Below are 20,497 nucleotides of genomic sequence, written 5' to 3' on the forward strand. Positions count from 1 at the left end.
TTTTAATTTATTTTTGGACGAATTTTTAGAATATAGAAGGATGAAATTGTGATACTAGAAGTGATTTAAGGATAAAAAAAATAGTTTATTAGGGTACGAGAATTTTAGAAAAGAATTTGAGAAGTTAAATGAGGCATAAATCTTAAATTAGTGTTAATATGGATTATAGATCTAAGACTTTCTAACTATTTAAATTAGAGTTATTTATTTTAATGTAAAATTAATATATAGTATTGTGAAATAATTATGTAGATTATATTGACAAAGATAGTGGTGAAAAAGGAGTTGTGAAGGGGAACTTGTTATTCAAGACACAAGGTAACCATTATTAATGTGTTGTGATGAGTGTGTTTGTGAATGGTTATGTGTTGTTTTGTTGTTTGGAAAAATTATGAATTATTGAAAATAAATACTGTATATACTTGTTTGAAATTATTGCCAAGTGGGTTAAAAATTTATTTTTTATTTATCATGATGAGATATTATTGTTCGGATATATTCCTGTTTGGATATTTGAATGATGCATGACTTGTCAGGGTATTTTAATGTATGGTGTTAATGAGAATTTTTGTTCGGTTAATTATTACCACGTGGTAAGCCCTCATTGGACCCAATGAGTGGCGTGTCGCTTGGTCCAACTCACCTTTGGCCGGGTGATTTGGCGTCCGAGCACGGCGAAAGGAGGATATAAGGTGTAGTCATGCAAATTAAATACTTGTTCGGTTTGTTTGAAAATATTGTTCGGTTAAATGTTTTGTGTGCCCACTTAGCAATCGCATGATTAGTTACATCCGCATGTATCATTACATATTAATTTTTGGTTACTGGGACTTTTAAGTCTCATTCCCCGTGGTTAATATTTTTACAGGAGCGAGTCCGGCCGAGAAAGCACCAGAGGTGTAACTATGGTGTATGAAACACCATCTTTTACGTTGCCTCTTATTTTGGATTATACAATGTATCTTGTGCCAAGTTAGGACATATCTTCTTTGTGAAGCATGCAAACTCTGATCCTTTTTATTAAAAGTATTTATTTGACCAAGAGGATTATGTTTGTCTCTCTTGATTCATGACCTAATTTAAATATCATGCCATGAGGATCCTGACTGTCCCTCATGATTCTAATTACTTTTTTTTAAAATATTTTAAGACCTGTGGTATATTGTCTTGGATGTATCATGGTAAGAAAATTTTCTACCATGATAATGGTTTTAATAATTTGCGAAAAAATCGGTTTGTATTTTTGAGGGTGTTACATTCAACATGTCATACCGTATTGTATCCAATACATGAACTTGTATAGGTATTTTTTATATCTCTATTTATATCATTTTGGATTGTGCTAATTAGAAAAAAAAAAGGACATTCCAAGAATTCGTGCATTTTAAGAGGAACGCAGATTCAAGAAAATTAGGACATGCATTTGTTTTCTATTTTTGAAAAAAATTTAAAAAATTATTTAAATAAGTATCTTGAATTTAAGTATTTTCAAAACCATTCTCATTTCTTATTTTTTAAAATAAAAAAATAAAAACATCTTGCAGTTGTTTTCATTTTATTATTATTATTTTTTAAATACACTACATTTAATTATTACTCCCCTCGTTAAAAAATAAAAACATTTTTAACTAAATTTTATCCCTCAATAAAGTTCTTACCTACTTCCAAGTCAATCTCATCTTTTTATATTTATTCTTATTAACTACTCTATAATAAATATAAAGTTACCATCAATATGTGTACTTTTAAAAAGTCAATGATTATATGTTGAAAGACTAAAAATATCTTACACTTTTTAACATTCAACTTCTCAAAAAATACCTTACATTTTTTAATGGAGAGAGTATAAATTACAGTTACTTTAGTCAAATACTATATAAGTAACCACCATTACTGCCAATGACTGTTATTATTAGTCAATTTTTTAATTTTATTTTTTTTTAAATTAACACAGCCAATAAATCTTCATTTTGTTTTATTTTGAAAAATAATTTTTTAAAACTGATTTATAAATAATTGTTAAGAACAAAAAGTGTGAACAAAACCAAACAAGCTATAATAATTTTGCAAAAGGATGGTTAGTTGTAAAACTTTGGCTAAACTCTAATTACTCAATGATCAAAAGAGATTGGGAAAAAAAGGATGAAACCTATATAAGCAAATCCCCTTTTTTACTCCCGCTTATTTCCATGTCTCAGATAATTTTAACGCAAGCCCCTTCGATGAAAAACGCATTCGGTTACCGTGCAATCTTAACTTCGACGGTCCACATTTATTAGTTTCATTTTTATATTTTAATATATATTTATTAAATTATAAGATATAAAATTTTAATAAATTCACTTTATCATCAATACAATAAAATTTAATTTAGGTGATTCAATTTATATCAACTCTTTTAAAATTTTTTAAAAATTAACTATACAGATGTACTTTAAATTCAGTCTGTTCAGAGTATATTTAGATAGTCAATTTATAATTGGATCACTCAGATTAAATTTGTATTGTCTATATTGATGATAAATAAATTTGTTAGAATTTTATACTCACTCTATTAAAAAATGTAAAAATTTTTTGAAAAGTTAGATGTTCTAAAATGTAATAAATTTTTAATCTTTTAAGATATAATTATTTTTTTTTTTTCAAAAGTAACCCTATAGATAATGACTTTATATTTATTGTAAGGTGTTTAATAGGGGTAAATATAAAAAGATAAAGTTAATTTAAAAGTAAGTAACTACTCTATTAAGGTAAGATTCGGTTAAAACTGTTTTATATTCTTAAATGGAGGGAGTAATTTTTTATAATAAATATAAAATTAAATTAAAAAATAAATTTTTTAAAATCTAGACAGTTCAAATTAAAAATTTGAATGATCTAGATAATCATCGAGTGATGAGCATAGCTTAATGAGCAATAAAACTGAACTCATGAAAAACATGTTAGTTAAGAAGACTAGATAGTAGGAGCTTCTAATGGTTGAATTTTGGTATTACAATTCCGGGGTTTCAGTTATATTCTATGCGGCAAGGCGCAGTCTCTCTCTGCACACACACTAAATCAGTTTAATTTTTTTGGCGAAAACAGTTATGAGCACATATATTTGAAGCATCAGATCTCACGAAGATTAGATTGTAAAGAATATAGCGTTATTAACAAAACGCTGGACTTCTTTTTTTTAAAGTGCAAATGGCATCGGAGAGGAGTCTTTCTATTTTTTTTTATTTTTTTACATTTCATCTATCTTCATTATTTAAATTATTTTATTAATTTTTTTTAAATGATAAAATTAATGAATGATAGAAAAGAAAGAAATGAAAGGAAATGGAGGAAAAAAGTGAAGAGATTCTTCTCTTCAAATGACACTGTTACCCTTGGCAAGAAGAGCCCAGAGACTTCTCGATTTCTTTCCCATCCGATCCCCAGTGCCCTGGGCTAACGCTCCACATCACACTAGCCCAAAAAACAAATAGTACTAATGTTTTATTTATTATTGTGCTTGTATATAGAATTTATTTTCTTTTGTCTTTAAAAGGGTTCTTATTAGTGGACAACAAGTCATTTTCAAAAATCTTTCATTAAAAAAAAAAAGAAGCTCTCTGAAGCTCAGCTTTTTCAATGAAAAAACTATTTTTTCCATTATATATTTACAGTCCATCACATAAAAGAAAGCCGCAAGAACTTTTTGAAACCCGAAAAAAATTACAATTAATAGAAGTTGATTTAGTCAAAGGCTAGTTTAAATTCATTTATGACCACTATTTCACCTACCTTACCATATTTTTACCAAGACATTTCCCCTCATACATTTTCATAACCCTACCTATTTCACTGTAAATATTATATATGTGTGTGTATTAAATAACCTAATGAAAAAATACCTCAATGTCAATTGGGACATTTGTGGCTTTGGAGTTGGAAAAAAGAAAGTTTAGTATTATGTCCCACATTTGAAGATTTTGGAGAGAGCTGTAGGCACATAAATAAGTATTGCACACTCTATGAGATAGTTTTTTTTTTTTTTTTTAAGAGAGTGATAACCTTGTGATAAAGTAATATCAGAGTAGGATTTGAGTTTGTCCAGTCAATGGACCGCCTGCAATGAGAATATCATGGACGGGATAAGAGAGTTGTTACATCTCAGTCTCGCATTAAAAAGATTTAAAAAGGGTTATGGTCATATAAACAGGTATGCTACATCCTATTAAGTTAATTTTTTGAAAAGTGAGTAATAATTCTGTGACATCATGTGCGACTTTTCCACTAATCCAAGGTGACATTTTGTATACATACATACATACAAATAAAACACCATAGTGCTGACATGAAAATAATGAGATGATAGATTACGAGCAGTATGATTCATTTTTATATTCTCTGCACTCGTATATCTAAAGTCCAGGTCATCAAGGTTGTTTAATAATCACACAACTAAACATTTAAGCTACCCTATTAATAAAGTATAAACTATGTAATTTGGTTTACAAGATCTGCAGTGCGTGAAAAACATATTTATAACAACATTTGATCAATATCCATATAAAAATGTTTGATTGTAAAAAGAATCAAACATGTAACATTGGTTTGCTTTTTAAGAGAGAGTAATGGCTTAATGACGTCATGTATGTATTTTTTATTAATCCAATGTCACATTTTGTATACACATGTACATAAAAATAAGACATTGTGGTGCTGACATAAAAATAACCAGATGATAAATTATGAGTAGTATGATTCATTTTTATACTCTCTGCAATCATATATCTAAAGTCCAAGCTATCAAGCCTGTTTAATAATCACAAAAATAAACATTTAAGCTACCCTATTAATAAAGTATAACCTATATGATTTATTTTTCAAGATTTGTAGTGCGTGAAAAATACATTTAGTTCCCGATATAACAACAATTGATTAATATCCAGGGCAAAATGTTTGATTGGAAAAAGAATCAAACCCGCTGATTATAAAAAATATCCCTTTCGTTGCGTTCAACGTTACGCTCAAAAAACCAAAAAGTTGACTTGTTACATAACTTATATGTGTGTATATATTGTCTAGTTTTATATGAGTCATGTGTTTACAATTTATTAACAATGAATTTTTTATTTTAGAAAATGAAGATCAAATATTAAATAATTTAATGATCTTAATTGGTAACTTAATATATTCGGATCAGGTTAACTTAACAATACTAACTCTTCAGCATGACGACACTTGTTCCTTTCTATCGTTTTTCCGATTTTACGAATGCGCCCTTTGCTGAGTGCTCCACGTTTCTTCCGCAATTTTCATAAAATGATAAAAACCTCACATATATTCACAATGAAACCACCCTTGAAAATCGAATTAAGTGTGAGGGCATTTTGGGGATTACATGTTTGTATATATAGCATCAACCTCCGCCCTCAGCTCTCAAATTCTGAAAAAGGGTGATAGGTGCAGAGGAGTTTCCGTTGAGTTATCCATTCTCATCCCCTCTCCGAGATTTCTCTTTCTAGATTTTCTCTATTCACTCGCACAAATTAGGGTTTTTGCGAATCTTTATTTCTTGAATTTGAATCCATCAGTTCAGCCATGGTTTCTGATTCAATCCCCACCGCTCCGATTCCTTCAGCCGCGAACACAAAAAATTTGGGCAAGAAGAAGAGGGTAAGATATTGGTTCCTTATTATTTGACGTTATTATGACATCTTATTTCGGGCATTTCGTTTCGTCCCCATTCTAATTTCTTTAAAAAAAAAAAAATTCAGACCAACAGGTCGGCTAAATTGAAGCAGTGCAAGATAGATGCTCGGCGAGAGCAATGGCTCTCTCAAGGTATGTATCGTCTACTTACGTTTTTTTCGATATGTTTTTGTTTTTCTTGGGTTAATCATGCTCTCTCGCGTATCGATTGATGGTTTTCAGGTGTGGTCAAGAGTAAAGGACGCAAGGACGTGGGGGACAATAATCACGCGCCACCAATGCCTGCTGGAGAGGATAGCAAACGTTCACTGGAGGAATTGGAAATGAGGCCTAGAGGCGAAGATAATGACGGATCTGTCCATCAAGACAGCGATATCGAATCGCCATCCAATAGTCCCACCAGTGTTAATAGCAGCGGGTTGGGTAGTAATAATTCCGGAACACATTTCACTGGCAGCAGCAGCAGCAGTGCCGGATGCTGCTCTGGGAACATTACAGAAGAGGAAGAAGAGGGTGATGATGGATGCTTTGATGATTGGGAGGCCGTGGCAGATGCTTTAGCCGCCAATGAGAAGCATCAAAACCCGTGTTCGGAGTCGCCACAGGAACAAGAAACTACTGCGCAAATTGTTTCTCCTGCTGAAATAGCAAATGGGTCAAGTTTAGGAGTGCAGAATCTCCAACCTGAGAGTGCTAGGTTAATTTCGCAGGTGCCTGGTAATACCCGAGCTTGGAGGCCTGATGATGCTTTTCGCCCTCAGAGTTTGCCCAATCTGTCAAAGCAGTTCAGTTTACCCAATCCCGACAGGCGATGTGGAGGAGGGATTGCGTGGGCTCGTACTGCTGCGCCTCATTCTTGTCCTATATGTTGCGAGGATCTGGATTTGACGGACTCAAGTTTTTTACCTTGCCCTTGTGGGTTCCGGCTTTGCCTTTTTTGCCATAAGAGAATTCTTGAGGAAGATGGCCGCTGTCCTGGGTGCAGGAAAACTTATGAGTGCGAACCTATTGAAACAGAGGCAAGCGTGTACGGAGGCAGCTTGACTCTTCGGTTGGCTCGTTCTTGTAGCATGATCGAAAGGTCGTAAGAGTATATGTCTCTGTCTTCTTGATTTGTGTATTTTGGGTCTACTTTTTGCATCCTTGCATGGTCTGTATTCCTATATTTTTTTAGGCGTAGTTGGCGTAGTTTTATGAATTTTGATCACCATGGAATCAAGCTTTTTCTCATTTGGAGTTTGATTTTGCATGTGTTGATGTAGAATACTCAGATTCGTATGTGAATAGATAAGTTGATATAAAAATTCTATACATTAAAAACGACTGCATATCATGTTGCGGCTTATTTCCTTGGGCTCCCCCCTCCCCCTTCACATATAGCGTCTTGCACTTGAATCATTTTATACTTCCACATCTAACATCTTCATGTTTAATCAAACACGCTCATATTGCTGATTTATTTAGACTTGATCCCTTCACCGCCTCTTCATCCTTTGTCTACTACCAAGACGTTGTACCTTCTGTATAACCAAGAAAATAAAATTTTGATTTATGCTTGAAAAACGGAGTAATGATTTTCTGTATATTTATACTGCATTGTAGGTTGATCATTTTCTTCTATACCTGCAAATGCTAACAATTATTAATTTAGAATTATGGTCTTCATTCTTCCAGGTTCTGGAGATTTGCATTTTTCATTGGTTTTTAGTTATAAATAAGTTGTCTGTAATGTTTGAAATAGGGATCCCTTTTGAACATTGTTCCTCGTGATTATCTAGGAGCCGAGAAACTTGTGGTAGATATATAAGAAAAACGAAGGGGGAAAAATTAAATTTGAGGGCTGGTCGCTAAGATTATCCTACTTTTACGAGGTATGATAATATGTCTATGTTTTTGCTTTATTTGCTTCCTTTTATTTAACATGATGCAATCTACTCAAATGTAGTTGGTTTCTCGCTTCGCTATTTCTTTTCGTTTCAATATCTTTCTCCCCCAGAGGCCTGCACATAACAGTTCGGAAATTTTTTATGCTTAATCTTGGGGAATTGAGGAATTTGACTAGGAAATAGGAATCAAATTATATAAACATTAATGTGAAATGGCCCATATACGACATTTCTTATATTTGCATCAAAAGATGGTGGAATCACCCTTAGAAACTTGAATGACAAAATTTACTCTAATCTAATTTTGATAATATACATATATGATTCTATATGCGACCAACTTCCATGATCATAATAACGACTTGGTGTGTAGCTTTGTCAGACTTCATTTGGAAGTCTTTCCTGCAATTACTAATTTGGGGTTTCCTGTATTAAGGACAATGGAACTGATGACTTGAAAGGTATTATATGGTTGTCATCTATACTAAATATTGTGCTCACCTCTCGATTATGACAGGATTTGGTGTTGTGAGTAGAAAAAAACCTTTGCTTTTCACCAAAAGCAAAAAATGAGCATTCTGTCTCTTCGATTATGGACTACACCTCGATGGTTGGAGGTTTTTTAAACCCAGTTGGAAACTGAACAGACAGAACTGTCGTTTGAGATGCATAACTGTTGGGTCTGTTTACCTATATTTCTAGATGCTAGGCAAGAAGTCACCTCACTCATAGTAGGTGTGTCATTTAAATGAACTCTGTCATTAATTATTACGTTTTAGAAAGAAGTATTGGATACCTAGGACAGAAAAATCTGGATAAGTCTACTTTACTATTGGTTTCTGAGTCATTGCGATTGATAATAGCCGTTGCCGAACTGAGGTCATTCTGTTAGTTGAAAGACATACGGCCTTGCCCGAAGTGGTGACATGAGCAGGAAAGCTAACTATTAGGAAAAGTAATTGGAGTAAATTAGACCCCAAGAGCATTGGTATTTTTGCGTCTTCGCTGACTCCTTTGTTCGTATCTTCGAGCCTTAGTGATCTCTGGGTCAGCAATGTGTTATGAAGGGTGCATGAGACTTTTAATTCCCTAACCTGCATGTGATGTTGACGAAATGAAGTTAATGGTACTGCGACCTTTTATGTTCTGGGGAGTATTTGGTATTTTAATGTGTAGTTAGCTTGCTCAAAGTTTACAGGAGGAGCTTCTTCACTTTCTAGGTTTTGGAAATGGGGAAGAGGAGGCGAGGAATATGAACCTCTCCCCAGTTTGCAGCGGTTTGGGCGTGTAGCAAAATCTAGGGTTCTTATAGGGTTCTTAATGGAATATGCGTGTCAACTTTTTAGGGCAGGTAGAACTCATCCCTGAAAGGCATCTCATAGAAGGAGGGTGCTTAATTGACTTATAAACTATACTCTACCAATATGGCCTTTCGACGTGGGACTCATCACATAGCCATCCCTCAAGAGTCAGCATTCACAACGACTCACACTCCACAACACTTCATTTGGCTTTCGGCCGGTTAGTGTTTTCGTGGGTAGCCCTTTCTATGAAAGGCAACTTTTAACAAGAGTACCAATGTCACGACAAGTCTTCTGGGTAAAACTTGACCTTGAAAGGTGTCTCGTAGGGAGAAGGTATCCAGTTAACTTATAAATCACACTCTATTAATGTGGCGTTCCGATGTAGGACTCATGACATAGTCCACCTCTTAATAATTAATGTCCATGACAGCTCACTCTCTACGGCGTTTCACTTAGTTTTTGGCTGGTCAGCCCCTATGCAACGAAATCGAAATACTTTCTTATATAGTTGTAAGTGTTTGTGTTTGCAGGGAACGTCCAACTATCTATTTTGTAATTTTTTTGGTTTAATCATTTATGATGAATGTGGATCTTCTTTCTATTTAATGTTAGATATGGATGAATCTTGACATTTTAAGCAGGAGGCATTAGGTTGACGAAATGTATCTGGTAAGCGATGAAATGTATGATGAGTACTTCTGCCATTTTTGTTGTTTGGGCAAACAGTTACTGCAGTTTGTAAATCACAACAACTGGTCAGCCTTTTGCGGCGAGTTTGTTATTTTATTTTATTTTGCGCACCTATTTTTTATTTGAAATATAATCAGATGTTAAATATAATCATTTTTTAAACAGAAATTTGAGCTCATACCATAAGAAATCAGTTTTTTCTGTTAAACTCAATTTTGTAGATATTTATTTCTCCTTTTGAATCCATGTAACATGATCCTAGGTAATGATTGACCAAAAAGATAAAACAAAATAAGAAACTTGAGCAATGCGTATGCGTCCAAGTAGAGTGTTGGAGTTATATTTCGTAGGTTCGTTATAAATGCTGTCAGAATTATTTAGGTTACGTGTTATGAGAAAAAAAAAGGGTTAACTGTTGATTAAAAAATAACTAAAAAATTACCTAAGTCAATTATTTTATAATTGTGTATGGGCGAGCGTTCTGTTTATCTTCTGAAGTGTTCAGTATACGTGTCAAGTTTGAGGAACTTGAGCAAAGGATTTCGAATGCGGTAGCGTTACGCACAGATATTGAGAGTAAGAGATGTGACGTTTTTTTGTAGCTGCGCATATTTGTTAAAAAAAAAGTTTGTTAATTTTTTTTTTCTTTATTTATACTTCTATAGACAAGAAAAAGCACTTGCGGGTGTATGTAGGCTTGGAGTCAGAATCAACAGAAGAAAGGGGAAATTACGCCTATCAATTGAAAATTTTGTATGCACAATGGAAATTGGAAGCTCCCTGTTGAGAAAAAAAAAAAAAAAACAAATCCATATCTTATGAGACAAAAATAATGTATATCTTATATCATAAGGAAAAAAAAATCAAGATTCGGTTTATACTCAAATAGGTTGGATGAGTTGTCCATTGCGAAACGCCTTGCTGATCTAAATATATCATGAAACTGTAAGAATAAGAGGATTATTAAAACTGATTTAAGCAGTCACCAAGGGTTTTCTGGCTTATTGGCAACAAGGCATGATCTCTTCGAAACAAACGCAAGCCGCAACCAGGGCAAACACAGGTGGCTTTAATCACCAATAGCAGTAGCCAAACATAAGTTACATGGAGTTACAGACACAAACACGATAGACATAATACGATGACAGATTAAATTACCCTTGGATACATACAAGACTCTTTATGCAGGATCCTTGCTTGTGCTGGTTTGGAAGACTGTTCCACAGCTTCATAAGGGTCGAACCCTTGAGCAAAACATCCTCGGAGAGGACTCTTTCCTCACTCCATCGTTTGATATCATCTTCAAGTTTAAGGACACGTTCCCTCACTTGTTCAAATGGTTTTCCTTCTTCAGTTTTGGCCCAAAGCTCTTGCACCTCAGCCATTAAGCACGATTCTGAGTAAGCTCCTGTTGGCCTTCTTTCTGCATGTTCCAGCCATCTTTGAGTGTATTTGTATCGGCTTGACCTTCCTTTTCCTTCCAGGTAAGTTCCCGAATCGCCCTTCCTTGGATGGCGGTAATAGTTGGCAATGTCCAGCGGCTCCATCAGGCGTCGAAACTCGGTTCCACGCTCCACCCATTCTTTCTTGCTTTCAAATTCATCTGGTAGTTCATAGTTTCTTAGTTTTTCAATTATGTCATCCCATACACTTGCCAGCTTCAGCCTGCTAACATTTGATTCGAAGTCTCTTGGGTCAGTTTGAAGCTTGAAGGCTTCGTAATAGCTCACTCCACGTCCGTTGTTTCTTTGTTTGTATTCTTGTAGTATCTTTATGTTTGTTTTAGCTTTCTCCAAGTCGATTTGCTCCTCGTTTCTTATTTTTTGTTTCTCAAACTCTTCAGCAGCCTGAAGACATAGCCTGGCTCTTTTGCTCTGATATTTCAAACACCAGATAAAAACTCAATTACAATCCCCCCTTATTGTCAAGCCCATTCAATTTCAGTTTTTGAACAGATTAATTTTCTCAGAATAAAAAACTTACTGCAAGAGTCTATTAATTTTATTATTTTAGGGGAGTTGGAAGGATTACTTGCAACACAGACACATGTTTGTTATTTAACAGCACTAAATGAAGTCTAACATAATTCAGGTAGAGAATTGTCGGTTTAGTCAAGTAGAAACATAGAACTATACCCACAAGAGATGCTACTTACAAGTCCAAGGTCATTCAAGGCATTGCCATGTGAGACATCCACGTTTTGCATTGCCAAGCTTCGGCTGAGTTCATCAGCATAGACGAAATGTTCTTTCAGGCATCTAGTGGCAACTTGAGCAGCTTCTTCTTCGTTGTTTAATTGAGCAGAGAAAAATAGGAGCTGCAGAACAGCATCTGGGTTTGTCATGACAGTCAGCTTTCCACTTCCAGAGCAGAAAATGTATGTTCCGAAGGGTCTATAAGGGCTTAAAGTAACAAGACTTGCCAGCGTCTCTGATACATTTGTGCTACCCATAAGCTTACATGCGGCATGGCTTGTAGCATTCGCTACATTTGTCATGACCTTAGAGTACAAGTCTGAAGTCACACATTGGTCAAGTGATTCGTCGTTCATGAAATATTCAGATTTGGGGTTGAAAAATTGAAGAACAGGGTCGAATCTTCGGTCATCAAATGAAGAGAGTGGAGCAAGCAGAAGTCTTGGCATTATGTCATATTTCATGACAAAATGAAAGAAGTAGCTAGACCAGTTTTCTCGTCTTGTAGCATGAGACAGAATGTGATTACCAATTAAGGGAGACCCAAACGTGAAACACGAAAGACAGGGCTGGTTATTGTGGGGAGTTAGATTTGTGTCCAAGGCCCAGAGGGTTGCAAGCACGGCCATTGCAGCACCAGAGGAGTGCCCTGTAAACACTACAGCCTGCTTTTTTGCCATCGCTTCCATTACCTGCAGACCCAAATCTATCTTCCAGTGATTTAGAGTTGAAATAGTCTTAGCGTGGCATTAGAGTCTGAGTTTGTTATTTACATACCTCACCACGAAAAGATTCCAAAATGGCTTCAAATCTTTGCAGAAATGATTTGTTCACTAAAGCAGCTTCATTATTGCCAATACTTCTCAGAGAGGGAAATAGATCGCGGTTTATTTGGGATTCTCCGAAGGGCTTCTGAGAATACCAGTCCTTTACAGATCCACATGGTGGGAAGCTAATGAAGACTTTAGGAGGGTTGTTGCTTCGAATCTCTTCAAGAAGGTAAGGCTTGTCTGGTGATTCATAAGCCTTTAGGGACAGAGCAAGTGCTATGTTAATCAGATCTACTTTCTGCACTATGCTCTCTCCGCAACTTGCACTTCCACTTCCACTTCCACCGGCCATGTGTCCAATCTGTTCTTTCTCTCACACCTTACAGCTGCAATAGCTTCTCTTCACTAGTTTTCACTCTCTCGCTTGATTCATTTTTAAGGAGAAGGTCTGCCAAGTAAACTCAAGTCTTCTGAAAGTAGCTGTTGACGAAGACTTTTTGTGAAGTGCTTTCTTTTTATAAACAATTGTCATGAAATACTATTATAAGGCGGCAATAAAAATCCAATAATCCACAATTTAACAATCACTAAAAATTTAAAATTAAACAAATAAAAATTAAAATCACTAAATCATAAACAATCAGAATCAACTACAAAAATGGAAGCATAGACTCCATACATGCAAACATTTGTGTACGTGAAAGCAAGTCAGGGCAAGTATGCAGAGTTTCTGGAGCAGATAATTAAGCACGGATGGAATAGGGGAACAGGGTCTGCTGGTCTGGAACACCGAGCTCGACCTTTGTTTGGGGGGGGGGGGGGGACGACAGAATTGCCGAGTAGCGGAGTTCAACGATCTCCATAGATTCAGGGAGAAAGACAATGATGGACGTGCCGAGGCGCCGAGAGCGCTCATGAATGCGGCCAATTGAAGAACGATGAACAATGGTTGTTATGACTCTTACCTCCTCTCTGAAGTTGTCAAAAATATTAAAAATCTCCCTATAAAAAATTAAATTATTATTTTTGATTACATTTATATGAAAGCAAACAATTGCATTGACTTTTTAACTTATAAGAATCTTTATAAAGATTTTTATACATTTATTTTTATCAATCCGTCTCCCAGTTATATAAATCTCATGGCTTCTGATATGACTACATCTTAATTTTTTTGCATAATTTTATTGTAGTCTTATATTAAAAAAAAAATGACATGCCAAGATGATTTTGTGGATAGCAATCCAAGCATGTCTGAATAGCCTCATGACTCATGCGAGTCGGCACAAGACTAGGCTAAATGGAAAGAAGATGGAGAGAAGATTGGGCTAAATGGAATCCAGATGCAACGCGAGTGGGAGATCTGGACCAGGATCCAGGTGATGGGTGATTGATCAGACCAATGCAGGAACTTGGTGGAGGTTTCGAAGTCGCGGGCCGTAGTTTAGTTTCCTCTTTTATCAATGCAGTCTCGATCTCGTATCAGACAGGTATCACTATTTCTGTATTGTGGGATCATGGATTTGGATTCGGTCCTCAGTTTCACGCGCTCCACTTTACGCTTAGGATCCTCAATCTCCTTCAAGGCTTTTTTTGATACGATGGAGCCTCCATATCACCCCATCCGGATGTCTGGGACCCACCACCTGCCCCTCTCTATCTTTTCAGTTTTCACGCTAACCTTCCCTTTCTGTCGCCGCCGTCCCACCGTCGCTTTCCTCTTTCGCCTCCGTTCGCCGCCCTGCACTCTCCCTCTCTCTTCTCAGTCTTCCCTATCATTTACTGCATCATTGTTCCTTCACAGCCCAACAATCAATCAACTGCTTCTTCATTTTTTTTAAATATCGTTCTTTAAGATAATTAGAAAGCTGCATTGTCCCGAGGTTTACTCAGGAGGCCGGAGCTGATCCTCAAGATATCATTTAACGTAATATAAATATTTAGTGGCCCGTTTGAAAATTTAAAGTCAGCAGAGACCTCAAACGGTTGATTAATATAAACAATAATATATTTGTTTTCTTCTGGATGAATGTGAGTAGTTTTATCAAGTTAATCAATCTCTTCACTGAACATATTTTTGTTAGTTCCAAGAGATCCTCCCAAATGCACCCTCACCAAAACGCCCTCACACCCTCTCGTCAATATCTTATTAACAAGTCATCCCTTAAAATTCGAAGAGGCGCTGAACTGTACAATAATATATCATCTCAATTTTAAACTTAATCACATTTCAATTCTCTCCGTTTGTTCGTTTTCTAAGGCGTGACTTTTTTCTGGTTGTTACCATCCAAAAATCTTGACATCACTGTCAACATAAGCTGGAACAGACAAGTCAACAAAAAAAAATATTTTCTCACAACAAGCAAATCTTTGCTTACACCACTGGAGATGGCTAATCGAATCTATTTTTTTGACCACAAAGATAAAGTAGCCAACGGCAAGTATGGTTAAAATCTTAGAGGTAAAGTTGCACTTCCGAGAACTTTAGATTGAAAAGGTTGCACAATTTTTTAAGCTGAAAAAGATCACGAAGGAAATTAGACCCTAAAACAAACGAGGAATAAAATAATGAAGTTCAAAAAAAACAATTGAAGAAAGTCAAAACAGTGGTGACGGTGGGTCCAAACACAAGCATTTACTATAGCGATTATTGTTTTCAATTTCATAAAGAAAGGAAAAAAAGCAAGATTTGGACGGAAGCCAGACGAGGACACAAGTGGCCACCCAAAATCCTCTCTGCTAGATTTCCCAAGATCTCTCATATCCGTACCCTCTTCGAATCTCTCCCTCCTTTATTGACCCTTTCTGTTCCCCCCTCTCCTTCTTCTCTCCTTCGTCAATCCCACTTTTCCTATTTATAGCTTTTCTCCTTCACATTTTCTTTTGCATTTCCTTCTTTTCCGTTTCGTCGAAGGCTTTTCTTGCTTCCATATCCGACGCCATGGGCAATGATGTTCTCCGGCTGGAAGACTTGCCTTGCAGCTCCGGTGACCTGCATGTTCTCGCCGTCGATGATAGTTATGTCGATCGCAAAGTCATTGAGCGCTTGCTGAAAATTTCTTCTTTTAAAGGTGAGATTGCGAGCTCTTTTCACTGTTACTTTTTTTTTTTTGTACAGGTTGGTTAATTGAGTTCTGAAGCCGATTGGATTTGGACTTGCAAAATTTTGCAGTGACGGTTGTGGAGAGTGGGACAAGAGCTCTTGAATATTTAGGATTGGATGGACAGAAGAGCTCCATTGGATTTGAGGTGAGAAACTTGGTCTGGGTCTTGAATCTTGATTCGTTGTTTCATTTCTAGTTACTGTCTGAATGGATTCTTACGGTGTTACTGGATGGTTTTTGCCAACAGAGTGTCAAGGTTAATCTGATAATGACGGACTATTCCATGCCCGGGATGACAGGTTATGAGCTGCTCAAGAAGATTAAGGTGGCTTGTTGCTTTTCCTTGCTTTTTACTTTTCTTTTTTCCTTTTTGTGTGGTTTTTCTTTTTCTGTTACTGATATGGTTTTCCATTTCCGTCTCTGTTATTTCCATCAGGAATCATCTATGTTTAGAGAGATACCAGTAGTGATCATGTCGTCTGAGAATATCTTGACTCGAATTGATAGGTATGCACTTCATTGAATAACTTCGCTGGTTGTGACTTGCGTGTGATATTGCTATCCATTAGTGTTCCGATATCTGGCAACTTTTGAACTTAGTTTCACAATCGTTCCGATATTGTTAGAAATTTGAATCATGTTTCCGCAAGAAGCCAGAACTCTGCAGTTTGCACCAAAATCTTCGACTGTCAAGTGTTAACTTGATACACAGTTTCTCAGTTATGCACTCTAATTTATTTATGTAATAACGTATGATTTACTCATCTTCAAATTCTAAGCTGGTACTCTTGAAATCCTCCGCCCTGTGAATACGTAAAAAATCTATCACTGAATTTGAAAATAATTTCCTACGTGGATCCAGATTCCAGGGTGCTGAACTAATAGTATGGAGGCAAGAACATTAAATTATCTGAATGGTTTTAGATTCATGCTTAGATCTGGGCTGGCACTCGACACTGTTTGCTATGAAATTTCATATTCAGTTTCAGAGAAAGTTCCTAAATAATAAGTTCCTTACCTCAAAAAAGAAAAAAATTGCAATTTTGGTTGTGATGAGTGAACATGAATCATTATGAAACCACTGCTGTGGAAATTAATGGCTTATTTGTGGCAAATTGGCAATGGACAGGTGCTTAGAGGAAGGAGCAGAGGAGTTTCTGTTGAAGCCAGTGAAGTTGGCAGACGTGAAACGATTGAAAGAATTCATAATGAAGGGTGAAGGGAAGGAAAGTAGAGAGAAAGAATGTCGCAAAAGAAAGAGATCAGATAATTATAGTGCACTTCCTCCAACTCCATTCTCATCGGTCTGTTGTCCTTGTGATCCATCATCCTCTTCACCATCTGCATTGTCCTCAAAGAAGTCTAGATTGCTAGCAGAGGTTGAATAATTCCCTTCAGAAGAGAACCCTGAATCCCCTGAAGGATCTAGCTCTTCACATTAGTCCATAATTTTGCTAACATAAACACTAGAATTAGATTTGGAGAGGAACCATGCTATGATAACTTTTTTTGGTCCAATACATGTATTTTTTTTTTTTTTTTTGCTGATTCCGCCTCTGTACATATGAAATTGGCAAATTTTGAGGAAAGCCCTGTACTGTAAGGGTGTGTGCTGCAAGTAATGGAAAATTTTTTAATGTAAATTTTGTGCTTGTGATGTTTAAAGGAATGGTCTCCTTGTCTACCACTTGCAGCCGTATGGCTCGATTTCTCTTCTATGGACCTGGGGTTTAGGATGCCATGCTTCTGTGAGGAACCTTGGTGTACAAGTCTTTAATCCCCACTGGCACGTCTGCATATCAAAATCTGATGTTTGCTCAAATTCTAAGATGAAAGATATTGTTGACGATGATGCCACCAGGTTCTTATCATGTAATATAATTGCACTAAACTGTTGGGAGTTGAGGGGGCAGTATGCGCATGAAAGCTTCCGAGGCGGAACACATCACTTGATTAGATTACTACTGGAATGGGTGCTCGTATTTTGAAGACCTTGAAAAAACAAAGTTCAATTATTCAGAGAGAAAAGACAAAGGCCAATTAACGATGTCTCCACTTCTTCATGTTTATTTTTCCCAAGAGCAAAAACTTCCCATTTTTCCCAAGACCAGAAACCTCCCCCTTTGCTTACAAAGGCCATAAAGGCCAATGCCATGTTTGGTAGGTGAAAGCATATTATTAATATTAAAATATTTAATTTTTTATTTAAGAAATCCTTATTATTATATTATATACTTCCATGAATAAATTGTAGTAAGATCCCCCCTCATTTTAAGAAATATGTTGAATCCCATCAGAAGAGGAGAGTCTCATTCTAGCAACAAGAAAAAATGCATTTTGTCAGAGAATGACAATATAACCTCTCAAATAAGATTTTCATTCCCTTTCTTTAATCCTCCTCTGTTTCTCTTGAAACAAACATGGCCTGGCCGTGGCTTTCATTTGCTATTAAGTCCTCTCCACTTAGCAACCACTACGAGACTCCAAATAGCGTCATCTTTAATTTTCAATTACTCTTTACTATTAATCCAACCATTGTGTTTCTTGCAGGACAAGTTGTTGATTGACATTATTATATTCAAACAACCATCAGAGAGTAGGATAGGACACTAGATACCCTACATAAACTAAGTCACGCATGATGCATCCCAACAAGGCAACAATCACCCATCACTCCACAAACCCAATCATGTTCGCTTCTTTTAATGAAAACTCAAACTTGATATATATATATATATATATATTATATATATATATATTTTCATTCCAAAAAGCCCCTTTGGCTCTTCAAGTGCACCAGCACACTGGAATTTTGGATTGCTGCTTCAGTTTTTGCAGAGACGACATCAAATTTTTTGTCAATAGCATAGAACGAAACAAAAACGATGTCAGATAGATAACATTAAAGCATTGAACTAGGAAAAAAACATAAATTCCATCCAGAATTAAGAATGCCTGTAGAGATATTGAGACAGGACGGCTTGCCCATTATGCCCACTGCAAACAAAGCCTGCAATTGAGTTACCCCACACCATTCAACATGGGCCGAACTTTATTATATATCTGTCTATTCATTAGGCTTCAATTTGGAATTGTAATTTAAGGTGCTATACTTAACACTTTAATAGAGCAATAAAACTCCTACAAATGACAACTGTCACATTGAAAATATCATCAACCATTGGCTGACATATTCAAACTTTGTCATGAAATTTCTAAATTATTCGCAGCTTACAGGCACTATGTTTTTGCCTGTGATCCCCTGAAGGCCCATTAGAGTCATCTCTGAAGTTCAATCTTCCACTTCAATGTCTATCAATGTCTACTCCTAGTCATTTAATTGCAAGGCTGTGGCAGCTACTGCTGCTGCTATGTTGTTATTTTCTAGGATTTTCTTTTACTTGTTCTATAAGTTTATTCTATCTCTGTATCACCAAAGGCACAAGGTTGCTGCTGCTGCTGCTATTCTTCGAGATAAAGTGGTGACCCATGGGGACATTAAGAAAGTTAGTGGCGAAGTGAAAGGATTGGTCGTTGAAGAAAATGGGACTCACATTCTTTACATGTTGGAAGCAGATGGTAGACCTGTGAGAACTAGATTCCCAAAATGTTGGTTCAATCGAAGTTATGAAAATTCTGAAGAATGGAAGAAAATAAATGCCAAGCCAGTATCGTCAGTACCTGCTCTTCCTTCAATTTCTGCATCATCATGTCCAACACAAGGAGTTTCACAATCCCCTCAACTTAAGATTCTTGACAGAAACACTCCTCCTCCTCCACCTCCACCACCACCACCACCTCCTCCCCCGAGAAAGGGAGTTGCAAAAGTGCCGTGTAGGCCTCCATCACCGCCACCTCCACCTCCAAAGGCTAGTGGCTTCACTTCATCATTGAGACCCCCGCCTCCACCAAAAGGGAAAGCAAACATGAAGAACAGCAAAGAGGGTACAGCAGAGAAGAGTTCGAGGGAGAAAGATGGTGACACGAAAAAGCTGAAGCCTCTTCACTGGGATAAGGTCGCAGCCAATGTTAATCATTCAACAGTGTGGGATCAGATCAATGACAACTCTTTCTTGTAACTCTTCCTTCTTCCCATCTTATTTAACAAATTAAGGAATCGCCACTTATGAGGGGTTTTTCTTTTACAGGTTTGATGATCAGCTCATCGAGAAATTATTTGGATATTCAAGCAACAATAAAAAGCATGAAAGATACCAGAGTCTTTCTGCAAATTCCAGCTCCACTTCACCACCTCAAATATTCATTCTGGAGCCTTGAAAGTCCCAGAACACCACAATCGTTCTGAAGTCTCAAGCAATTTCTTGTGATGAAATCCTGGAAGCACTCCTTGATGACCAAGGACTCAGTTCTGACACGCTTGAAAGACTCACCAAAATAGCTCCAACTCAAGAAGCAGCAGCCAAAATCAAGAATTTCAATGGCAACCCAGATAAACTAGCCGACGTGGAGTCTTTCCTTTACTACATCCTCAAAGCAATACCAACAGCATTCACTCTTTTGAAAGCAATGCTTTTCAGATCAAGATATGATTCTACAGTACTTCAGCTTAAAGAACGACTGGGAACACTTGAAATGGGATGTAAAGAGCTAAGGACTAGTGGTCTCTTTAGAAAACTCCTAGAGGCTATTTTCAAAGCCTGGAACTGAATGAACGTTGGAACTTCAAGAGGCAATGCACAAGGTTTCAAACCAAGCTCTCTTAGCAAGCTTTCTGACATGAAAAGTACAGATGGAAAGACCAGTTTGCTTCACTTCATTGTGGAACAAGTGGTTCAGTCTGAAGGAAGAAGGGAAGCTACATATCAGAAGCATAACCTGGCACATCAAGAGGTAGACAAAGAA

At 36.4% G+C, this 20,497-nt stretch overlaps 4 protein-coding genes across 6 annotated transcripts; 3 read left to right on the forward strand and 1 right to left on the reverse strand.

Annotated features, from left to right (window-relative positions):
- The first annotated feature begins 5,416 nt into the window (after window positions 1–5,416).
- On the forward strand, window positions 5,417–6,994 carry LOC129319413 (uncharacterized). Its single transcript, XM_054964476.1, has 3 exons — window positions 5,417–5,649; window positions 5,751–5,817; window positions 5,908–6,994. The coding sequence occupies exons 1-3, from the start codon at window positions 5,575–5,577 to the stop codon at window positions 6,771–6,773; spliced, it is 1,008 nt and encodes a 335-aa protein (XP_054820451.1). The 5' UTR covers window positions 5,417–5,574; the 3' UTR covers window positions 6,774–6,994.
- A 3,515-nt stretch (window positions 6,995–10,509) lies between these two features.
- On the reverse strand, window positions 10,510–13,573 carry LOC129319412 (protein EDS1L-like). 2 transcript variants are annotated; one of them, XM_054964475.1, is made up of 4 exons: window positions 13,210–13,573; window positions 12,538–13,010; window positions 11,721–12,452; window positions 10,510–11,439 (listed from the first exon to the last, which is right to left on the reverse strand). In XM_054964475.1, exons 2-4 carry the CDS (start codon window positions 12,880–12,882, stop codon window positions 10,720–10,722), a joined length of 1,797 nt encoding a protein of 598 aa, XP_054820450.1. In that variant the 5' UTR covers window positions 12,883–13,010; window positions 13,210–13,573; the 3' UTR covers window positions 10,510–10,719. The 2 variants fall into 2 exon arrangements, with proteins under 2 accessions (XP_054820450.1, XP_054820449.1); XM_054964474.1 differs by having other exon boundaries at window positions 12,538–13,573.
- Window positions 13,574–15,195: 1,622 nt separating this feature from the next.
- Window positions 15,196–17,760, forward strand: LOC129319414 (two-component response regulator ARR5-like). 2 transcript variants are annotated; one of them, XM_054964477.1, is made up of 5 exons: window positions 15,196–15,601; window positions 15,703–15,779; window positions 15,882–15,962; window positions 16,071–16,141; window positions 16,764–17,760. In XM_054964477.1, the coding sequence occupies exons 1-5, from the start codon at window positions 15,472–15,474 to the stop codon at window positions 17,020–17,022; spliced, it is 618 nt and encodes a 205-aa protein (XP_054820452.1). In that variant the 5' UTR covers window positions 15,196–15,471; the 3' UTR covers window positions 17,023–17,760. The 2 variants fall into 2 exon arrangements, with proteins under 2 accessions (XP_054820452.1, XP_054820453.1); XM_054964478.1 differs by having other exon boundaries at window positions 15,218–15,601; window positions 15,882–15,959; window positions 16,764–17,748.
- Window positions 17,761–18,929: 1,169 nt separating this feature from the next.
- LOC129319734 (formin-like protein 8) lies at window positions 18,930–20,302 on the forward strand. Its single transcript, XM_054964810.1, has 3 exons — window positions 18,930–19,709; window positions 19,783–19,861; window positions 19,943–20,302. Exons 1-3 carry the CDS (start codon window positions 19,006–19,008, stop codon window positions 20,300–20,302), a joined length of 1,143 nt encoding a protein of 380 aa, XP_054820785.1. The 5' UTR covers window positions 18,930–19,005.
- Window positions 20,303–20,497: the final 195 nt, after the last annotated feature.

Source organism: Prosopis cineraria, unplaced genomic scaffold, assembly GCF_029017545.1.
Source record: "Prosopis cineraria cultivar Desert tree isolate PC_DT_omini unplaced genomic scaffold, ASM2901754v1 PC9, whole genome shotgun sequence".
In the NCBI taxonomy this organism is placed as follows: Eukaryota; Viridiplantae; Streptophyta; class Magnoliopsida; order Fabales; family Fabaceae; genus Prosopis; species Prosopis cineraria.